General features: G+C 47.7%; 1 protein-coding gene across 3 annotated transcripts in view; it reads right to left on the bottom strand.

The window, feature by feature from the left end:
• Positions 1–23977, bottom strand: part of SMG6 (SMG6 nonsense mediated mRNA decay factor) — a 158036-nt gene that overhangs the window by 108389 nt on the left and 25670 nt on the right. For all 3 annotated transcript variants that reach the window (XM_075073960.1, XM_075073961.1, XM_032788313.2), the window contains one exon: positions 2305–2366. In XM_075073960.1, coding sequence (XP_074930061.1) covers positions 2305–2366 — 62 coding nt within the window. The remainder of the gene's footprint in view (positions 1–2304; positions 2367–23977) is intronic.

Raw genomic sequence — 23977 nt, 5'->3', positions numbered from 1 at the left:
CACTGAGCTCAGAGCCCAGCAGGTTAGCAGTGAAGTGGAAGTCTTCACTGAACTGCCTGCCTTTGGTTTTAGCAGTGAGACACTCTAATTAATGCCACAAAACACGGCCCATTAATGATCTAAGCACGAACAGTAGGGCTGATCTATTTTTCCCCATTCACCTATTTTAAGCACAGAAGCTGTTTTGCACCACCAGCTGATTTGCCTTCCTGGGGCTTGATATTACTTTCAAGTTCCCTTAATAAGAATAGCAGGGAGAGAGTCTGTCATTAAACATACTTGGATTTTTTTAAATGGCTGTCCTGGGAAGTGACCTCCTAAAATGCTGCATCTTAATTTCATGAAAGTCGCAGGAGACAAATCTGCAAGCGATCACCACAACATCCCTATTAATCCATCCTGCTGGCTAGTGTTCAAACCATAACTCAGCCACGAGCACGGCCTCAGCAGAGCTCAGGACAGGCAGGTCCTTGGACACAATGCCCTTAGGCAGAGAAACACGATTCAGTTACTAAAAGTTCCATCTGCCCTTTTTTCTCCATGCACGAGGACATCCAGTTCTTGGACTCTTCACTCCAGGTCAACATACTGCCCATATTCAGATAAACTGCCTCATGACACAGACTGGGATTCACATTGTTAGCCATGAGCAGCTCAAAGGACACACTCTCCACTGAATTAGCCAGAGTGGCTCATACTTTGCACTGAGATGGAAAGATCCTGAAATCAAACTGAAAGACAACAGAAACTTCAGGTACCTGTGGCTTCAGAGGCATAGTTTGATCAGCCAGCTTGGAACGTGAGCTCCTTGGGGCAGGAACTGCAGCTTTACACCAATCCAAGCTCACTGCTAGTGTTCTACACTACTACTAATGAACACATCCTCCAGCCCAGAAGACTGGGGAGGGCTTTCCAGGGAAGGGCTGATAGACAGGCCCTGGCTAGTGCAAGAAACTACATTGCCTGAGTCAAAAGAATTTGCTATACCAGAAAGGACAATGAGTCAGTCAGGCCAGTGCGGGGTTCTCTCAGATGACCTGTAACAAGCCTTGGTCTGGTAACAAACGTCTCTAACAGAGACTGCAGGAGCCGTGGGAACCCTGGTTACAATATCACCCTCTAGGCCACTGGGGGGTACCTCCAGACTACCCGCCATATCGGCGGGTAGTGATCGATTTTTCGGGGATCGAAATATCGCGTCTCATCTAGACACAATATATCAATCCCCGAACATGCTCCCATCGACTCCTGAACTCCACCGGAGCGAGCAGCAGTAGCGGAGTCGACAGGGGGAGCCGCAGACGTCAATCCCGCGCTGTGAGGACCCGAGGTAAATCGATCTAAGATACTTTGATTTCAGCTACGCTATTCACGTAGCTGAAGTTGCGTATCTTAGATCGACACTCCCCCCAGTGTAGATAAGCCCTGGGAGGCAAGAGAAGAGATGAAACACACTGCTGAGTAGGTAGCTCCCATACTGAACGGTACATTACAAGCAGAGCGACTCAGGGTGTTTGGATTGAGAAATAGGTCCCACCACAACACCAGACACTAAGCAAAGACACAAGCACTTAGCACCACAGGCACCTGATAGTAACAGGCCCAGCTCAGATGACTCACAGAGACACTCGTGCTCCCTGGGTCAGACGCGAATCCCCCAGGCTGAGATCTCAACCCAGGCCTGAGCAGACTCGCCATAGTTCAAGGAGGGCCATCGAATTATTTGACGCCCCATTATGCCAGACATGCTAAGAGCACTTTATATAAACGAGTTCCCACTGCCAGGGTAGCGCTTAACCAACAGCCTCCAGGGAAAAGGAGCCAAAGTGACTAAGGGATAGCGCTTGTCGTGCCATGTCTGGACAGCAGATCTGCAGTCACAGGAATGCAGATTCCTCAAGAAATGAACACTGAACAGTCAGTGAGACCAGGAGAGCAGCCGCTCTGCTGGGTAAGAACACGGTGGGTAAATCTGGGAACACTCATACAGAGGAGAGGACTGGGAGATCTGGGAACTGCAAAGCAGCTCCTGGGAGTTCCAGAGCCCACAGGGCTGGGCCAGGCCTATACGCCATCCCATGGTCTGACAGGACACAGCCTCGAGGTGGGTGAGAAGAGAAAAAGCCCAAACAATAACCAGCACAGGACTGGAGGGCAGCTAAGGAGAAGAAGAACCAGGAGGCTAGGCCTGCAAGAATTCACACCCTGTGCCCTCAGTTACAAACACAGCCCAGTTGCTAACAATATTAAATTCCAAAAAGACTTGTAATGTAGGAAAATAAAATAAACATCCTGCACACTTACCCAATCCTGGTAAACAGCTTCCCATGGGCATGGAGAAAACTGAGGATGAACCTTTTGTTCAGCTGCGTGGGAAAAAAAGAGGAGAAAACAATTAAACTCTCCCCGATTTCCTGTGAATTAACAGAGTCTCTGGTGAGAGAATAACCTGGACTGGATGTGGGGGGTGGGCACTGCAGATGGGAACCAAATGGACATGCCCAAACTCTCACAAACACTATGCACATAGGCACAGGGCAAGTGCCAAACAGCTGGAGCGTGAAGACAGGGTGAGCAAGCTGAATGGACACACAGCACCATCTGCTGGCTACTGTGCCCATCTGCAGTGATCTCAACAATCAACTTCTACTGGACAATATGCACGATTAGCCAGAAACAAAGCACCCGCAATGGTGCAGGTGATTTTACTGCATTGGGTGTTTGTTCATCCTGGACTCAGCTCAATGCTGGGAATCCTTGCGACACCAGAAGCAGTAACTGCTACACAGCTGCTTCTGGTGCACTGCTCAAAAACATCGCTACCACTTACCTGAATAATCAAGCCCTCACATCCGCTAGCCCCATCTGACACAAGGGCCCCGCTAGCATCTCTCTTCCCAAAATAGGACAATTTTGCTATGTTCAGGCATGAAAGATCTTTACCAGAGAGTCAGGGCAAACAAAGAAGAGGCTAGAGCAAGAACAGTAAAAGTCTTGTTATCCAGCATTTTACCAACTGGAAAGCTCTAGAAACTGGCATTTCTGATAGGGTTGCCAGGTATCCAGAGCCGGGCGGTGCTCACCTCGGGCAGCTCCCTACAAGTGGCGACATGTCCCTGCTGCTCCTAGCCAGCACCCCCCATCCTCCCAATATGCTGGATAACAAAGCTTTTACTGGTAACATGTTTACAGGCCTCTGATTCTGTGAGACCTAGGAGGGTATTTCTGGGAGGTGCCCGGGCTGTAGAAGAGGCAGATGCCTTCCCTGGGCACTCCTCCTTCCATCCATCACCTGCTAGACAGGGAGCTACACTGCTAGGTCACTGTGGAACTGTTACAGAGGCAACTCATGAGTTTACGAGTACAATGAACTGATGGAATATACAGGGGTGTACTTGGCACCTTCACCTATGAGATAAGCTGTCAGCATCCAGACGTTATGAACAGAGGGTCACAGCCAGCCAGGCTGTAAAACACTGAGAGAAAAATTTTGGGCTGGGCTAAACTCTACAGGGCTGAAACATAACCTGTTAGCTAAGTCTAGGGTCTATGATGCAGGTTATGATTTTTTGATGGGTAACCATTTGTTTCCATCATTCTACTGGCTTCGTCTTGAAACTTATACTTGTTTTCAATACAAACGTATCTAAGTGCTGTGTGTTAAGCAGAGCGGTGATTCTGAGGTGAAACTGATAAAGTGATGTGTATTATTCTTTTGTGAGTAGCAGATCTGTGAATTCGGGAAGTGTCCAATGGATTTGGTTGGAGTGTGCCTGCACCGAGACAGAGGAGCCTGCGTAAGCTGAGAGGGAGTGCTTGTGTTGCCCGTGGAGTCAGGGATCCACAGCAGGCACAGCCAAGGGGGTGGTAGCGAGATGCCTCACAAGCCTGAGTGCCTGCAGGAAACGTCACTGGTAATTTCATCCTGCTGCTCTAAATTCTCTCTGCAAGTTCATTTGGATATTGAACTTTTTCACTCCTCCTAAACTGTTCTGGACATTGCTGTGCATGGTTAAACAGTTACTGTGCCTCACCCAAGAAGCAGCTGCATTACAGTGCAGGATAAACGGAACCCTATATGTCTTATCTTTCTTACTCACAGTGATGTTATGAGGCTCATTTGCAAAGTCCTCAGATCCAGGGATGAAAGGGACTATTGAAGGACACAGCACTATCATGGCATGAGACAAAGAAATCAATTCAAACTACCCACTCCCTCAAGAACTGTCTGGAGAAGAGACACTGGCGAGGAAACTAGTAACAACCTGGACCCATTGGCAGGAGATGGCAGCTCTAACAAATCCCTAGCTTTTCTATAGGGCTTTCCATCTTTCAGTCTCAGAGTGCTGTACAAAGGAGGGCAGTCTCATTGTCCCAATTTTACAGATGGGGGAAACTGAGGCACAGGGAGTGACGCAACTTGTCCAAGGTCGCCCAGCAGGCCAATGGCAGAGCTAGGAATGAAACCCAGGTCTCCTGAGTCCCAGTCCAGTGCCCTATCCCCTAGGCTGTAAAGACTCAGCTGCTAGCAGGGAACTGAACTTCTCTGAGTGTCCTGGCAGTGCTGAAGAACCTCTACAAATGTGAAATGAGAGGGCTGCTCAGGAAGGTCACACCTTGCTGGGTATTTACTGGGGCATGATGGGCCCAGCTCCGACACTAATTACCTCTCTTCTTGTTTGCTTTATTCTCCAGCCTACACCCATTATTTTGCAAGCCCTATGCAGTGGGGCTGCTCAGTTAGGTATAATTAGGCTTGACCTGAATTCCCCCAGGACCCATGCAGGAGAGCAATGCCCTGCTGCAGCTCGCTCCTGGGCTATGTGTGAGCTTAAACATAAAATCTGCTCGTAAAAAGCCCTAGACCAATTAAACTGGCTCCTGCAGCCAGGGGCTCTCACTCACGCACTAGCTATTTTGCTGTGGCCCCGAAGCACCACTTGTGTTGAAACTTGACTTCACTTGCCACCCTTTTATGAACTCTGCAGAAGAAACCCAGGAGTGACTAGAGGAAAACTACGCCAGCCAGTTAAACAGCGACTGGCAGGCCAGAGCAGGAAGTAGTGTTCAGTGAAGGCCCTAATCCATTGTACCTGCCTAGTTTAAATATGACATAAGCACAGGCAGCCTCTCCATTGCCTCTCTGAGGGGAAGCAAAATCACTCTGGGGTGCCAAGACCAGAGAAGAGCATTTAAGCCAAGATAATTTAATGGGCAGGTGAAAGCTTGTAGAAGTGCTACCACGGGCAGGTACCCCAGCTTCCTGGGTTGAGCCTCCCGGCCCCTACAATGTGCCCTAGCTAAGGAAAGCCCATCATGGAGTGAGTCTCACTGCCCAGCAAGTGCATGAACCCAGAGCACAAACAGGTGGCTGCGACCCCGTCCTGCATGCTTTCTTTGACTGTTGGAGGCATGGGAGAGGAATTCGCCACCTCCAAGATCCTTGGGGGGGCGGGGGGGGGCAGAATAAGGACCAGGGTGACCGAGCTCCCTCCATCAACCTGCCCTTCACCCTGCACAAAGCCCACACGTGCCCAATGTTCTCACGGCAGCTCTACCAGAGCTTGTTTGTAGGCTGCATGTGTGTGAGGAGAAGGGGGTGGGGAATATAGGTGGGGTAGGACAGAAATTCTTTTCCTTCAGCCCCACTCCCAGCCCACAGCCCCAAAGAATTCTCAGTCTGTAGCCACTGCACCCATTTACTGGCAGTGGGGGAGTAGCAAAACTCCCCTCCATGAGTGGAAAATGACACATGCACACCGTGGGGAAGCGTGTACCAGATTCTTCCCACACAGAATGAACCAACCTTTTCGGAGGCAGGGGAGGGGGTAAACAGTATCCCAGCTCCACTCCCTTTAGCAGGGAGCACCAAGCTGCAGTCCAGTGCGATGCTGGTCCTCTCCCAAAGGGCTGGATGGTTGCAGACGGAGTCCATGTGCTAAGGGGGAGCCATGTAGACATGGTGAGTGTTTCTAGGAAGTGGAAGCCAGAACACCTCTGGGAAAAAAGCATGTTTCATGCTAACCAGCATCTGCAGCACCAGCCATCTGCCAGGCCTGGGCAGAGAAGGGCCTACGTGCCCTGTGCAGTAGCTGCACACACGGGCAGCACCTCTCTCACTTGTTTCAACACAACTTTTACCCCACAGCCCCAGCTTCTGATGAGCTAATCGCTTGACATGACACTGAAATGAAAGTTCCAGAGTTCAACCTAAGGCCACTGGCTGCTTTGACTGGGCTCCTCTCTGAATGACTCTTTCCCTTGTGACTCACCTGCCAGTCAGTCCCTGGGAGCCCTCCTGCTCATCCAGTCAAAAGCTGCTTCTCACAGCAATAGGGAACAGTGACTTCCACTGAGCAGCGCAGGGCTCTGGGGCTGGGGAAAGAGGAAGTCACACCACCTGCTGCACTCATGTGGGGGAAGGGAATACTTCCCCAAACCCAGGGTAATGAGCTTCTTACCCTGAGGCAATGAATGCAGCACAGGGCCCTGGGCAGAGGGCGAGTGTAGTTAGCAGGGCTGGGAAGGGACTCTTCCTTGTAACTTCCTCAAACCTTCCACCAGCCTTCAGTGCTGAAGGGCAGAGAGTGCCACAAGAGGCCTCCGCAAGGTGCTCTGGGGACAGAATGCTTTATATGGCATGTGCCATACACTTCCAGATCAAAGGGAAGAACAAGTTCCCTGAACGTACAGATTATTGCACTCTGCAGTGGGCTCCATCCATGGGTGAGCGGACGGTACACTGTACCAGCCAAATGGAGTTCCTAGCAGCCCCTAGCCAGGTAATGGGGAAGTGGCACTGGGTTTGCTGCACTCTCTGGGGAAGATGAAAGGAATGGCCTTCAGAGTAAGAATATAAGAATGACCAATGGTCATACTGAGTCAGACCAATGGTTCACCGAGCCTAGTATCCTGTCTCCGACAGTGCTCGGTGCTAGATGCTTCAGAGGGAATGAACAGAACACGGCAATTTATCAAATGATCCATCCCATCGCCCAGCCTCAGTTTCTGGCAGTCAGAGGTTTAGGGACACCCACAGCATGGGTTGTGTCCCTGCCCAGCCTGGCTAACAGCGATTGATGAACTATTCTCCATGAACTTACCTAGTTCTCTTCTGAACCCAATTTTACTTTTGACCTTCACAATATCCCTTGACAATGAGTTCCACAGACTGCCTGTGTATAATGTGAGGAAGTACTTCTTTGTGTTTGTTTTAAACCTGCTGCTAATTCATTTCATTGGGTGACCCCTAGTTCGTGTGTTACATAGAGGAGTAAATAACATTTCCTAATTAACTTTCTCCAAGTCAAGATTTTATAGACCTCTATCGTATCCTGCCGTAGCCGTCTCTTTTCCAAGCTGAATGGTCCCAGTCTTTTTAATCTCTCCTCATATGGAAACTGTTCCACCCCCTAATCATTTTTGTTGCCCTTCTCTGTACCTTTGCCAGTTCTAATATATCTTTTTTGAGATGGGGCGACCACATCTGCACAGAGTATTCAAGCTGTGGGCGTACCATGGATTTATATAGTGGCATTGTGATATTTTCTATCTTATTATCTGTGCCTTTCTTAATAGTTCCTAACATTCTCTTAGCTTTTTTGACTGCCACTGCACATTGAGCAGATGTTTTCAGAGAACTATCCACAGTGACTCCAAGATCTCTTTCTTGAGCGGTAACAGCCAATTTAGACCCCATCATTTGGTATGTATGGTTAGGATAACGTTTTCCAACGTGCATTAGTTTGTCTTTATCAACATTAATTTCATCTACCATTTTGTTGCCTAGTTTTGTGAGGTCCCTTTGTAACTCTTTGCAGTCAGTTTTGGACTTAACTAGCTTGAATAATTTTGTAGTCTGCAATCTTTGCCGTCTCACTGCTTACACCCTTTTTTCCAGCTCATTTATGAATATGTTGAACAGCAAAGGTCCCAATACAGATCCTTGGGGGATCCTAGTATTTACCTCACTCCAGTGTGAAAACTACAGTTTATTTCTACCCTTTGTTTCCCATCTTTAACCAGTTACTGATCCATGACAGGACCTACCCTCTTATCCCGGTACTGTTTACTTTGCTTAAGCCTTTGGTGAGTCAAAGACTTTCTGAAAGTCCAAGTACACTACATCAACTGGATCACCCTTGTCTACATGTTTGTTGACACCCTGAAAGAATTCTAACAGAGTAGTGAGGTATGATTTCCCTTTACAGAAGCCATGCTGACTCTTCCCCCAACAAATCGTATTAATATATGTCCCTGATAATTCTGTTCTTTACTACAGCTTTAACCAATTTGCCTGGTACTGAGCTTAGGCTAACTGGCCTATAATTGCCAGGATCACCTCTGGAGCCTTTTAAAAAAATCAGCGTTACATTAGTTATCTTCCAGTCATCTGGTGCAGAGGCGGATTTAAGCGATATATTACAAACCACAATTAGAAATTCTGCAATTTCATATCTGAGTTCCTTCAGAACTCTTGGGTGATACCATATGGTCCTGGTGACATCTAACTGTTTAACTGATCAATTTGTTCCAAAACCTCCTCTACTGATGCCTCAATCTGGGGCAGTTCCTCAAATTTGTCACTTAAAAAGAATGGCTCAGGTGTGGGAATCTCCCTCACATCCTCTACAGCAGTGATATCCAAAGNAAGGGAATAGCTACTCCATAGCTCAAGGCCATGCATCATACTGAAAGCAAATCAGGGGTTATACCTAAACATGTATCTCTGTTTGATTAGACTTGGTTTGGGGGTGGGAGAAAGAAAGCAACAATAAAAACTCTGGGAAATGGTTATAGGGAAATAATCAAGAAGGCTGGGCAACTATATTAAAAGCATTGTGAGCAGGTCACGGGGGGTGGCGTCTGTAGGCTCATTCATGTCAGAAGACTGAAATACTGTCCTTGGAATTTGATATTAGAGCAACAAATCTTCTCTGAAAATAAAAGTTGCTGGTAGTTACATATTTGTGCTGATCTTATTTTATTTCCTATAGTTCAAAACATACAATGTAATTAATTATCTCTGACCTATTTGCAAATTATACTATTATCAGGATAAAAAACATAAATCTGCCTTTTAGGTATAAAACAGAGTGAGATTTGTCAGTGTACCCTGCTTATGTCTGACACCTATGTGTCTGTGTTTATATATGTGTGCTCTTTACCTATGCACCTTTTTAGGCTGCATGATGGAAAAAAATACATTTTTTAAAAAAAAGTATAAAATACATAGTTCAGTGGCACATGGCCGAGACCACAGACACATCTAAAGCTGAGGATAAATGATCCAAAAAGAATCTAATTTCCTGCAATTAATCTAATATTGAAGGTTAAATTAGGGTCACAGAGGAATGCAGAGAAGCATTAGAATCCAGAGAAAATAAGGGGCAAAAGTGAATAGTCAGATGAAACAAACTGTGACATCTCTCACCCCCACCCCCAGGCTCCAGAAAAACAAACAGAAGGAGAGTTACAGTGGGGAAAAGAGATAATGTACAGGACAATTCAAAGCATTGGATCAGAAACAGGTTTAATGGAAAGTATTGCTATTAAACTCTATGGCCTCAATCCAGCAAAGCACTTAGCACATACATAAATGTAAGCATGTAAATAATTCCATTGATAGTAATTTGACTACTCACATGCTTAAGTTTTTTGCTTGCCTGGGGATTATGCACACACACACAAACATTCACAGCTGTGTAAAGTTGCAAAGAAATCTACGAGAAGAATACAATTATTTCCTGGGGGAAAACATCAAAAAGACAATCGGAATAGCAGTAAAAGAGAAGAAACCCAAAATTACTGCATAAAACTGGTATTCAAGTTGTAGTAAAAATTTTTTCCTCAAAACTGCTCATAACAAAAAAAAAAGTAGCTATAGAAGCAATTTCCTTTTAAATAAAGAGGATAAACTGATTTCATGAGAGTTCATTGAAGGTTACTTCTGCTTAGGAGTCTAGAGCAGGGGTCAGCAATCTTTCAGAAGTGGTGTGCCGAGTCTTCATTTATTCACTCTAATTTAAGGTTTCGCGTGCCAGTAATACATTTTAACGTTTTTAGGTCTCTTTCTATAAGTCTATGATACATAACTAAACTATTGTTGCATATAAAGTAAATAAGGTTTTTAAATGTTTAAGAAGCTTCATTTAAAATTAAATTAAAATGCAGAGCCCCCCCTGGACCGGTGGCCAAGACCTGGGCAGTGCGAGTGCCACTGAAAATCAGCTCGCGTGCCGCCTTCGGCGCACATACTATAGGTTGCCTACCCGTTTTAGATTTTTGCTATGCAGCAAAACCTCAGAGCTACGAACACCTCAGGAATGGTGATTGTTTGTAACTCTGAATAAAACGTTATGATTGTTCTTTCAAAAGTTTACAACTAAACATTGACTTAATACAGCTTTGAAACTTTACTATGCAGAAGAGAAATGCTGCTTTTAACCATCTTAATTTAAATGAAACAAGCACAGAAACCATCTCCTTCCCTTGTCTAATCTTTCTTCACAAACTTTCCGGGTTTTTTGGTAGTTCACATTTAACACAGCACTGTACTGTATTTGATTTTTTTTTCTGGTCTCTGCCGCTGCCTGATTGCGTACTTCTGGTTCCAAATGAGGTGTGTGGTTGATCTGTCAGTTTGTAACTCTGAGGTTACTATGCTTTATTTCACATGTAATGCCATTTCCCCCGAATCCCTCAGTGTGGCCTACTCTGTCATTCCTATACATTTTGTACCCTGGGACTATCATGTCCTACTGATTATCATCATTCCACCAAGTAATGCCTGTTATAACAACGTCCTCATTTAGTACCAGGCACTCCAAGTTCTCCCATCTTGGAATTTAAGCTTCTTGCAATTGTGTACAAGCCCTTCTAACGTGTGACTATTTAGTTGTCTGCCTTCCATGTGCTGTAACTGAACAGGACTCTCTTTCATTTGACAGTTTCTCTTCAATTCCTACCTGTCCTTCATCAACTTCTACCCTTTCCTCTTCACTAGAATGCAAAATATCCTATTTAATCAATACTCCCCTAAGGCTGTATCCGTCCAAACCGTGTGCTCCTCCATACCTGTCAGCCCAGGCCTCAGTTTAAAAACTCTATGAACTTTTTAATCCTACATTCCAGCAATCTGGTTCCATTCTGGTTTAGGTGGAGCCCATCCTTCCTGCATAGGCTCCTCCTTTCCCCTTTTCTAATAAACCAAATTCCTCCTCCAAACACAATTGTTTCAGCCACGCATTGAGACCCTGCAGTTCCGCCTGGTTGGCTGGCATGGATGGAATTAGAAGCATTTCAGGGAATGCTACTATGGAGCAGGGGGTTGACAATTCAGTAATGGGCATCCCAGAACCACTGGTGTCCAAAGAAATTATGAGCATATAGTAAAGGTACCAGTTATAAAACCAAACCACCTAGTCAGGCAGAAGAGGGGGGACCTCACACACAGCTAGTACCTGAAGCTGAAAACAGCTCTTTCAGCTGTCTTGAGTCAGTATGTGAAGACAGACTAAACCCTCCCAGGAAGAGGCAACACCACCAGACAAAGCTGCCTACTTCTGCCCATGCAGCATTCAGACACTGCATCACCAAGCAACGGGACTTGTAGCATGGAAGGAATTGGCACTGATTAACAGCTGGAAGAGGGGCTAAGGAAACCAGAAGCAGATAAAAGACATACTAGACAAGCCAGCTTAAAGCACAGAGATGGCACAATCAGAATGCTCAGGTGACGCTCAGAACCTCTGCCAGACAGCCTAGTGCTGGTAGAGACAAGGGGGGTGAGGGAATATTTGTTAATTGGACCAACTTCTGTTGGTGAACAAGACAAACTTTCAAGCTCCACAGAGCTCTTCTGCAGGTCAGGTACGTGGCGCTCACAAGCTTTTCTCTTTCACCAACAGACTTTGGTCCAATAAAGACATTACCTCACCCGCCTTGTCTCAATTAGAGCTGGTAAGACAGTTAAAGTGAAGGTTCAACACAGTCTTGAGTCAGAAGAGAGCAGAAAAAGAACCAGTTTCAAGGGACTTTGCGCTGCTCAAGAAATGTCTCAAAACATGTCTCCCAACCAGCGCCACAACACAGGAAACACCATTAAGATGCACAAGAAAGGGAGTGGCAAGAACTGATATGGGAACTAGAGGATCCAGCTCTCTACATGAGCAAAGATCCATCAGGCTTGCTGCAAGGAGCCAGAACGAGTGCAGAGCTCTGGCACCTGAGCGTCAGCCCCAGCTGTGAACCAGGCACCAAATAAGGGAAGGATTCTGGCGCATCAACTCCCAAGGAAAAGCTGTTTCAAGTTAAAAATTGTTCCTTCGAGTTTGGAACTAAATTTCTGTATCTGTTCTTTATCAAGTATAGCAAACTTTCCTCAACAGCAGCAAAGCTTCTGTAGAGCAGAAAGCAGTGTCAGAATCAAAATAGCCTGCAAAAGACACATCCATTAATCAAGAGACACCAGATGCAAGACTGCATGAAGAGAACACATCACCTCCACTGGGAGGCTGTGAGCACAGCAGGCAGCTCTCCTAGGTCTAGGGTGTCCTCAGTGGGGAGGGGATTGAGTTGCAGACCCCTAAACTACACAGCTCAGCTCCAAACCATCTACCACATCTGTCCCAGACACTTGGTGACTGTTGGGCTTACTGGTAACCAGCCACTAGTGGTATCAGTCCTTTCTGAGGCACAGCTTCCTTGCTCATGAATTTGTGCAGTAAAGTTCAGCGTTCCTTCAGCCAGGCACCAGCTGGGACAATGCGACTCTGCCTGCTCAGGAGACACACTGCCAGACCTTCCATCGTGCTCTATAAGAGTCTCCCTTCCAGGGGTGGCTTCATTAGCATGTCAGCCCCTTTGCTAGAGCTGGCACGTCCATCCATTACAATAGCAACACCGAATCTGCAGCACCTCCCAGGCACACCCAATCTGAGATCTCATCACACTCCAAACTAAGCAGGGTCAGACCTGGACAGTGTTTGAATGGGAAATTGCCAATGAAAATAATACATTTATACAGCCCTTTGTATCTTCAGAACATTAATCCTGAAATAACCCAGGGAGCTGCAGGGTGCGGTGCTGATCAAATAATAGGAGGTGCTTTTCCCTTTTCCTACAGCAACTCTTGCAAGGTACTGGAGGGTGCTGTGTTGTTAGAGGGGCTATAAAACCAAGGAGTCTTTAAGATGACATGGCAACTTTTGCAAGAACCATAGCATTGTGGCCAAATTCGAATATCTGGGTAATTAGATTCTGACTAAATTCTCCTACAATATCAAATAGATACAGAACTCTCCTTCGTCTCCTGTCCTAAGTCACTATGTAATGCTGTTTGCTATTAGCTGTTTCCATGTCCCACCCCAGAACTGGCTGCATTTCAGTATTGGTACAAGTGATTCCTGTGTGAAAAATGTACGTGCGCGCACACAGTTTGTAAACAACTTGGATTATTTGGGATTAAGAAATTATACAGAAAAAGAAAATCCAGTTTCCTGATGCTTGTGGTACCCCTGTAAAGAACTCCAGAGCCCTGAAGTACCATAGACTTGTGACACACACCTGTATCCTCTATGGCAAAGGGAATGTTGACATGCTCACCCGCCCCACACTGCTCTGTCACTGCAGGAGGCTGAGGGATACTGGCTATGATTCTATGGCAGGTCTGAGCGTTGCAAGAAATTACAAGTCAGCATCTCAGCGGAGGAAACAGAAACCCTTAGGCCACGTCTACACTACGGGATAATATCGAATTAGCTAAAATCGGTTTTATAAAACTGATATTATAAATTCGATTTCATGCGGCCACACTAGGCACAGTAGTTCGGCGTTGTGCGTCCATGCTCCGAGGCTAACGTCCATTTCTGAAGCATTTCATTGTGGGTAGCACTTCCGTAGCTATCCCATAGTTCCCGCAGTCTCCCCCGCCCCTTGGAATTCAGGGTTGAATCTTAAGTGTTGCGGGGGGTTCTGGGTAAATGTCGTCAGTCATTCCTTCCTCCGGGAAAACATCAGCTGACAATCCTTTCGCGCCGTTTTTCCCTGGATTGCCCTGGCAGACGCCATAGCACGGCAACCATGGAGCCCGTTCAGCTTTTTTTTTTTCCGGCACCGTATGTGTACTGGATGCCGCGGAAGGCGATACTCCAGCGCTACACAGCAGCATTCACTTGCTTTTGCAATGATAGCAGAGATGGTTACCGGTCGTTCTGTACCGTCTACTGCCGGAGTAAACTGGCAATGAGATGACGGTTATCTCTCCCCCTCTGTACTGTCCGCTGCTATCATGAGTGCCCCTGGCTGAAATCGGCCGAAAGCAAAAGCAAAATTGGGATTGACTCACTTGGGACTGAGTCAATCCCTCCCTTATGGTTTCTAAAAATAGAGTCAGTCCTGCCTAGAATAAGGGGCAAGTGTATTAGAGAACCAGTGTATCAGAGCACAGCTGCTCCGTGTCAGTATTCACAGGGGGTGCCCCTGCAACAACCGCACCCATTGCTTCCTCCTCCCCAATCTTCCTGGGGCTTACCGTGGCGTGTCCCCCCCACATTTGTGTCATGAAGTTATAAAGAATGCAGGAAAAGAAACAGAGACTGGAGGCAGCTCCCGGGGCTATGACAGCCAGGCAGTACGGAATCTTTTCTTTATACTGGAAAGGAGCGGGGGGCTGAAGCCCCACTTGCTATGATGAAGATGCTTATTAGCCGTTCTGTCCTATCTACTCGGAGTAACCAGGAATCATTCCCTCATGATATTGAGCAATTATCAGGCATGGGGTTCTAGAGGATGGGTGGGCAGTCCTACAGCACCGTCTATCACCGGGGCGGGTGAGAGGGGAGAGGAGCGGATACTGCTTTTCACTGCTGTAGCATCGCGTCTACCAGCAGCATTCAGTACACATAGGGCGACATTGAAAGTAGTCAAGGAATGATCTTTCCCTTTTCTTTCTGTGGTGGGGAGGGGGAAAGAAACTGAAGCTGTTCCCTGAACCATGCCAGACACTGTGTTTGAACCTACAGACATTGGAGCTCAGCCAAGAATGCAAATACTTTCAGAGACTGCTGTGGACTGTGGATAGCTGGAGTCCTCAGTACCCCTCCCTCCCTCCATGAGCGTCCATTTGAGTCCTGGTCTGGCCCGTTACGCTTGTCACGCAGCGCTGTGTATCCTGGATTTTTTTTCAAACGCTTTGGCATTTCGTGTTCTGTAACAGAGCTCTGATACACACAGATTGTCTCCCCATACAGCGATCAGGTCTAGTATCTCCCGTACGGTCCATGCATGCTGGAGCTCTTTTTGGATTTGAGACTGCATTGCCACCCGTGCTGATCAGAGCTCCACGCTGGCAAGCAGGAAATGTAATTCAAAAGTTCGCGGGCTTTTCCTGTTTACCTGCCCGCTGCATCTGAGTTCAATTGCTGACCAGAGCAGTCAGTGGTGCACTGTGGGATATCGCCGGAGGCAATAACGTCGATTTCCGTCCACACTAACCTACTCCGAATTGTAATATCGAATTTAGCGCTACTCCTCCGTCGGGGTGGAGTACAGAAATCGATTTAAAGAGCCTTTATATCGATATATAAAGGACGTTGTAGTGTGGACGGGTACAGCGTTAATCGATTTAACGCTCTTCAAGTCGATTTAAACGCATAGTGTAGACCAGGCCTTAGAGAAGCTCCAGTGAAACAGACAAGCCTGCCAATCCCTCTTCTCAGGCACACCAGGTCCCTTGCAAGCCTGGTGGATAATGAGCAGGACTTTGTACACAGAGCATTTTAGTAAAATGACACTAGTCAGTGGGGGCTCCATTGGCTCTTGCCATTTCTGAACAACCAATGTACCTGACCAATACAGACACTGTACAATATTTATCAACGAAAACTGCATTACAGCACCCAATTTTCTCCTTTCCAGCACTGGTCACTCTAAAACATGCCAAAGATACTCCTCAGAGAAGATGTCAGGTTAATGTTCAATGCAGAGTTCTCTACAAGTTGGTGCGTGGTGCTGCAGGTTGTTTGGGACACGTTCTGCTCTTCATGCTGCATGTGACTGTGCAGTACAGGATGGAACAGAGGGCACTGGTGTCAGCAAGACAAGTGACCCAGTGTCACGGAGTCCCCGGGCGATGCTCTGAAACTGCTCCCCCACCAAGACAGGCAGGACTTTGGGGAGCCTCCTCTCCCTTGGAGCAGACTTGTTCAGGGCAAGAAGCTCACACGTCTTCACCTCCTGGGTCTCTCCTTGGGCATTCAGCATCCTCTGCCCCTCCGTGCACTTCCCACGCGAGCCCGCACCAGTGGGGTCCTGGGGAAGCCACAGGGTCCTGCACCCCCACTTCGCAGTCAGATGTGACTCTCAGCCGCAGTAAACAGAGGTTTATTCGATGACAGGAACCGGGTCTAAAACAGAGCTTGTAGGCACCGCAAGCCGGACCCTTCAGCTGGGTCCATTCTGGGGGCAGTGAGCCAGACCCCCACGTCTGCACTTCACTCCTCATCCCCAGCCTGTCTCAGACTCCAAAACCCCCTCCAGCCCCTCCTCTCTGCTCAGCCCCTTTCCAGGCCAAGAGGTCACCTGATCTCTTTGTCTCCAACACCTTCAGTTGACACCTTTGCAGAGGAGGGGCCCAGGCCATCAGTTGCTAGGATACAGAGTGCCAGGCATTTAGGTGCACTGGCCCTTTGCTCTGCCAGATACTTAAGAACTGCACAGGGGACACTGAGGCACCAACACCGTATTCAGAGAAAACATTAAGAACATTCCCAGTTCGCCATACCCAGGCAGACCCATTCTTTGTGCTATGGGTGAGGGAGAGTCTGTGGGCTCAGTGTTGAAGTGGAAGGCAGGGTACAGCACAATAGATTTCATAGCTCACTACTAAGCAAACGCTACTTAAACCAACTGGTTTTCACTAGCAGTGAGGAAGCTTCCCCCTTCCTGTAACTTAGCGACTCCACAGATACACAAATGATCTTTGATAGAACATTAATTCTCAGAGGCATGTGAGGGATACATTTAATGGACTTTAAAATCAGAAGGGAGAATTGCGTTTATTTCATCTGAACTTCCGAATAACCCAGGCCAAAGAACCTCACCCAGGTTCCCACATCCAGCCCATAACTTTGTGGTAGAGCTAGAGCACAGCTTTCAGAAAGACACATCCAAGTGATGGAGAATCCACCACAACCCCTGCTGAGCTGTTCCAATGATTAATTACAGTCACTGTTAACAATGTGCACCTTATCTCCAGCTTGAATTTTTCTAGTTTCAAGCAGTTGGATCTTGTTATGCCTTTGCTAGATTAATAAGTCCTTTATAGTCAGACATCTTCTTCCTGTGTCATGCTGACAGACTGTGACCAAGTCACCATTTCGCCTTCTTTACAATAAGCTCAATAGATTGACCTGCTTGTCTGAGAGCTCTGTGTGCACTTCTTAGAACGATGAACCATTGCTAAGTGGTGCTGTTCAACTGGTGACGCCATTTCTAACTGGGAGAAAACAAAGATGATTAATATTTACCTGCCTTGAGTGCAGGGGACTGGACAAGAACCCCTCTTGAGGTCCCCTCCAGTCCTATGAGTCTATGACTCTAGGATTTTTCCAAGGAAAGCCAATCAAGTGAAAAGGTCAATGAGCCATCTCCAAGGGGTGGCTGCCAGTGTCCCCCCTCCTAGGTTATACTCCACTTGTTATGTGTCACAAAGAAGGAAGAGGAGAAAAGCCCAGAAGACAGGACTTTCTCTCATTCCTGCAATAGGATAAGAACCTCTCCAGAAAATAACAACACTGTGACATATAATTCTGATGATGTCAGGAGAGGTCAAGCTGAGAGGCTCACCTCTTCCTTGGAGTGAACCTGTCCAGGCAGCAGCACATTAGTGGTGCAGTGTGGAGGGGATTCAGTTCAAAGGCTGATGCCCCTGCGAAACCCAGGAGCATGCACTGGAATATGTGTCATCTGAGATTGAAACAAGCTATCAGGATGAAGTCTCTGGAAAACCAGGTTTCAGTTTGTTCTATCTGCTGAAAAGGTCTGAGACAGGACTATGTTAACACAAACTGGATACCTATTAGAGCAGGGGTAGGCAACCTGTGGCATGCGTGCCAAAGGCGGCACACGAGCTGATTTTCAGTGGCACTCACGCTGCCCAAGTCCTGACCACCAGTCCAAAGTGGCTCTGCATTTTAATTTAATTTTAAATGAAGCTGCTTAAACATTTTTAAAACCTTATTTACTTTACATACAACAATAGTTTAGTTATATACAGCTCAGTGGTTTCAGCACTGGCCTGCTAAACTCAGGGTTGTGAGTTCAATCCTTGAGGGGGCCACTTAGGGATCTGGGGCAAAAATCAGTACTTAGTCCTGCTAGTGAAGGCAGGGGGCTGGACTCGATGACCTTTCAAGGTCCCATCCAGTTCTAGGAGATTGGTATATCTCCTATTATTAAATTAAGACCTTCTAAAAACATTAAAATGTATTACTGGCATGCGAAACCGTAAATTAGAATGAAGACTCGACACAGCACTTCTGAAAGGTTGCGGACCCCTGTATTAGAGCTTGTCAGCAGGATCTACACGGGGCAGTTAGAGCGCAATACATTAGTCTGCTTTACAAATCACACTCCTCTTGAGTGCTTTGCAAGCACATGTAGACAAGCTCTTAGACCAACGACAAAAACCATAAGGAGGATTGTTGAGCCTACAGGCACCTGCCTCATTGTGGGAAATCTACCAAACACTCTCCTGACACTTCACTTAGACCCTTTCCCTGCACTGCCAATTACTCCCATTGCTAGGCCTAAACCGCAAACTCCCTCTTTCCATCCTCAGCAATGCCCCACTGCAGAGCCCAGACCAGCACGTTCACTCCGGAAGGATGGACCTGTGTAGCAGCAGGAGGTGGTTGGTTGGAACAAGGAGGGGGCTTTGGCCACACACAAATCCCTGGCTACTCAGCAATGATGGGAACGAAATGAAGACAGAGTGAGTCACAGGGAAAGGGGCTTTCAGGAAGATGGCATTTGCTTGTAAAGTCTAGCAAGCTCTTGTCAGAACTTCCTCTACTCATCCAAGCCTTTCTGAGCACAGCGGAGGTAAGCACCCTTCCGAGGCACTGTAATGTTCCAGATATCCACTAGCATCAGATGCCCATAGCTGGAAGGAAAGCAAGTCACACAATCTCTCCCCATCAAGCTGTGTTAGTCCCTACCTTGGTCCTCACATTTAAAAAAAAAAAAAATCCACCAATATGGTCTGAAAAATCGATACCAACTTCTGGAAATTCTTACTGGTAACTAAGCCCATACTTTCTGGGTAATGACAAAAGGTCAAGTGAGTTGGAAAGCAACATGTGGGTTCCACTTGACATGCACGCACAGGATCTATTGGTAATCAGACCTGGTGAGCTGTGACAGGTCTCAGCAGCACATTGGGGAAGGCCCATGGAAGAGCTGGGGAAATGGTGTTGATTCTTGGGGATCTCTAGTGCCACTGAGACAGGAGAGCAGGGCTCTACAAATATTTTCAAACAAAAAGCATAACTAAAAAAGGGAGTTCCGTGCAAGCCTGGGAGGGTGTGTAACTGGCAGGCTAGAGGGAGCAGAAGCCAGTGCTAGCTGCATGGCTTATGTCACGTCTCAAGCCCAGAGAGGCTAGGAATGTGGTTTTAGTGTTTAACCAGCCTCAACTGCAGCCTGGCACACTCTGTTTCCTCCCGAGAAGGCCTCTCTCTGTTAGAGGAAAGAAACCAAGATCACAGCTCGAAACAAAACGGCTCGAGTAAAAATAAAGCCCAGGGTGGTTTGGTGACCGAGGTCACATCAGGAGGCGGAGAGTTTGCAGGCTGGGGGATGCACTCAGAGGTGCTCACACTGCCAGCCAAGAGAAAAATTACAGTGGGGAGACAGAGAAGAGAACTAACTCAAGTCCAGCAAGTAACAGGTTGAGAAGCCCCTTTCACACGCCACCTGCACTAGGCCTGCTCCCCAGCTCTTGACACATAGTTTGTAAACCGTTTCCTAAACACAAAGGAAAAAACCCCAGACCTTGACCTGACCTCCACAAGTGAGTAACCAAAACCCAACAGCTTCCTGCAAGCCTGTAGGGGTGGAGACAGGACTCTGCTTGGGGTGGGAGAGGAGAGAAATCAGGAAGCAGGTCTCTAGAGAGGGCAGGGAAGAGAATTCAAGGAGCTTGCCAGGGCATAGCTGGGAGGGGAGAGGAAAAGCTTTGGGAAGCTGGCCTTTGGCTGCCTGCTAGCACCCAGGGTCCTCTCCCCAGAAATCTCTTCTCTTTCCTTCCTCACGGGAACAGCACTTCTGGAGCATAATGCAACAAAGCAGTGGATACAGTTCAAGGTAATGCAGTAAGGAGGACAGGGAGCAATTACTTCTATTTTCCTGCCAAAGCAGAACACAATGCACAGGCGACAGCAGGGCTCCCAATCCGACATTAGGGAGCTCATTATCCATCTAGCAACACTTGGACAACCAGCACAGCCAGGAGTCACCCTGGCTGGAAATATTCATAGCCAACGTGCAAAGGAGACAGATTTCCTGAACCACTCCAATGTTCTAGTGTCTGCCACAAGGCCCTGCACTCAGCTGGCCCTGGGGCTAAGCTGTGGGGAGTATGACCCAGCACTGGCTCATGCACTGTCAAAGGACCAGAAGCCCACCCCACAACTGGAGGACAAACATTCCACCTCTCTGGAGCACCGCAGTGTACAGCATGAACACGAGAGTCCGAGGCTGTCAAGCTATCAGATAAGTGCCTGGGGCTTGGCTGGATTAACTGGTGACCTGCCCACCACTCAGTGATTTTGGGTAGAGATGGAGCACACGGCTGCAGGTGAACATCCTATAAGGATTAAAAGGCATTAGCCCTGAGCTAACGGTTTCTGAGGCATTCACTCAAGTGGTGAGTGCAGCCCTGTTGGTTTCCCAGCGCATACATACTGGACAACCTGTAACCTTTCATAGAGCTGTGCTCCAAGAGAACAGTAGGGGAGAATGCAGAGCCTGCTGCATCAAAGGGTTTGTGCCTCAAGTCCCGATTGCACTGTTTAAACTGGAAATAGAAGCCATGTCTGCCTCAGGTTACTCTCCAGATCTCAGCTCCCCAACAGAAGGGTCACTCTTTGCCTAGGCTCCCCACCCGACCCCAGGAGCCTTGCACTTCTGGCAGCAGGTCTTATTCTTCCCTAGGCAGGCTCCTGTAAAACCAGACCAGGCTGACTCTCATCATAGCCCTGCACGTAACCAGAACATTACAAATAGCTTGAAGCCTAAGCTAGATGCCAAGGCTCTCTCAGTGGCCCAGAGTCTCTTCAAAGTCCTATGGAAGCAGCACCAGAAAGCTGGGAAGATTGTGCTTATGGCGCCCTAAATTCTCAGTCATGGTCATTCTGCGCCTGAGAGTGTCAGCCTCTACTATGTCTGAACAGTCGCAGTATAGCCCCCTCCTTTAACTCCTGTGTCACGGAGTGTGGGGGAGTCCGGCCCTGCACCTCTCTTCCTGGGACTCACAGTGACTCTTAGCCAGCCAGTAAAACAGAATGTTTATTGGATAACAGGAACGCAGGTTACAGCAGAGCTTGCAGGCACAGTCAGGACCCCTCAATCGAGTCCTTCTGGGCTTTCAGGGTCCTTGGATCCCAGCTTAGCATTCCCTGAATTTTGCCCACACAGCCCCAACCCAAACTGAACTACTTCCCTCCTGCCAGCCCCTTCCTTTGTCTTCCTTCCTGGGCAAAGGTGTTGACCTTTCCCCTCCCTTACCTAGCTCAGGTTACAGGCTCCGGTATAGTCCATCCCCTAAAGTCCTCCCCTGCTCTCCCATTCCCCACACAGACAGCCCCTGCTCCATCACATCCTATCTTTGTGCTGACCCCAAAACCCTGGGCCACCCAGCTAGCTCCATTCTGAACACAGCTGTCTGGGCTGCCCTCCTTCTGCCACCCCAAGGCTCAGCCTATCTTTACTTTCCCCTCTGTCCAAAACACCCCGTCTTTAGCAGCCTGGGAACCTCAGGCCTCCTCTTTAATTGTTCTTTAGCCTCTGGGAACAGCAGGTGGTACAGAGTCACACTACCCTGAGCACTATGAGTGAGGAGACAAGTTCCCGTTAGTCTGACCAACTGTCAGAAAAGATGCGTTTTCCTACTGGAGCTCTCTCCCCGGTGCCTCTGCGAAGGGGCAGGTACAGGATTTTAATAACACGCCATTTCAACTTTTGTCTGTCGCTTATTTCTAATTATATGTAGAGGAAAAGAGCCACAGGAAATGCTGCAGATGTAACAACAGCTCCCTTCACACACAATGACTTCTCTAGCCAAGGGAGTACGTCTCTGTGGTACAGCTGTAAATGCAAAGATGTTTTCTTTGCTAGTATAGTGCCAAGCACCTCAGAAACACACAGTGCTCCCAGAGGGAGCAGGGCAATCCCCGTGTGAGTGTGGACTGGATGGGTGGGATTGATACACAGGCGAGAGCAGCTGAGTCACGCTGGCAGGTGAGAGTGAAGCAGAGAGATACGGGAAAGAGGAGTACTGCAAAGCTATTCAGCTAGGCTGAGAGGAGATTTTATTCTACTTCTCTATGAAATCTTATCACCAGCCACAGAAGCCCAGACTCAGAACAGACTTTAGGCTGAAATTAAACAGATGAGGAAACCAGCCATTTCTCTGCCACCCCAGTCAGCACAGTCACTCAAGTGACCCAGCACCCAAGAGGAACAAGCACATGGAGAAGAAACAGCAAACAGAACCCAGGGAAAACGGATGTGAAACACAGAGGAGCTGACTGTGAAAGTGACCTTGCTCTCTGCTGAGGGCATCTGCCCTACCATGAAAGCAGCATGCAGCCCAGGCAACCTACAGGACTCATCAGTGCTCCTGGACAGCCAGACAGCCAGAGTCACAGGAAGTGCCTCCTCCCACCTTTGATTACTATTATGGTTGCAGGGATGCATCTGGTGTCTAGACACCATGGTGATGGGATGATTAGACAAGCAGTGAGTAGAAGAGAATAATTCAGAAAGGATGAGCTGGTGAATGAGGGAAGATGAAAATGGTCAAAGATGTCCTGACGCAAACAGAAACAACTTGTACCCAGCCGTGAAGAGAGCCACAGAGAGAGAAGCACGGTCTAGCAAGCTTCATGAGCCAGAAGAACCCAGACGGGGAGGGGAGTGAGTGTGTGCAGAGACACAACCCATCTGACCTCAACTACCTTGCAAGGACAAAGAGGTGACATTGCATTTTCATAAAGCACCACTTCCAGCTTCAGACCAGCATTTCCCTGATTGTCTAACAATGAGCAGATTTTCCAACCAAGCACAGAACAAGGGTACTTGGGGAAAGGTCGGGAGGCTAGAAGGACCCAGAGCCCATCTCCAGTCAACTGTAGGTGACTGTGAGGGCACTGCACAGAGAGGTATCGCCTACAGATCTGACACTCAGTGCAGTTCATGCTCTGTCAGCTACCCTCGCCACCTCACCCAGCTCTGTCACACACCCTTCCCACTCTCACCACTAGCACTCACACCCACCACAGTCATTTAGAGAATTAACAGCAAAATCAAGGACATGATGCACAACGAGCTCTGCGAACGCAGTGTTAAGGCTGAGACAATCACCAAAAATGAAGCTCTTCCATAGGCATTTCCAATGTGCCCATGACCTCAGTGTCTTGGCAGTGAATAGGAAGGTAAGAACCCCAGTACATTTAGTCTGTACGAAGGCATCTGCTCTCCTCATTCCTTTATGCAGCTGCTGGCGACATCCTATTTGCTTGTTTGCAGAAATGAGGCTGATTTGTTCTTTCAGTTGCTGCTGCTGAGGAGGAAGGCGTGTGCAAAGAGCTGCCTGCAATGAGCTTTGAACGGCAGCTCTACTAGTCCCACTGTAACTGCACCTTTGCCCCACTGCATGTATGTGCTACTGCAAAAGGGCCTATCACTACACAGG

This window comes from Chelonoidis abingdonii, chromosome 20 (genome assembly GCF_003597395.2).
Source record: "Chelonoidis abingdonii isolate Lonesome George chromosome 20, CheloAbing_2.0, whole genome shotgun sequence".
Lineage (NCBI taxonomy): Eukaryota > Metazoa > Chordata > Testudines > Testudinidae > Chelonoidis > Chelonoidis abingdonii.
This window is presented reverse-complemented; position numbering and strand designations above follow the sequence as displayed.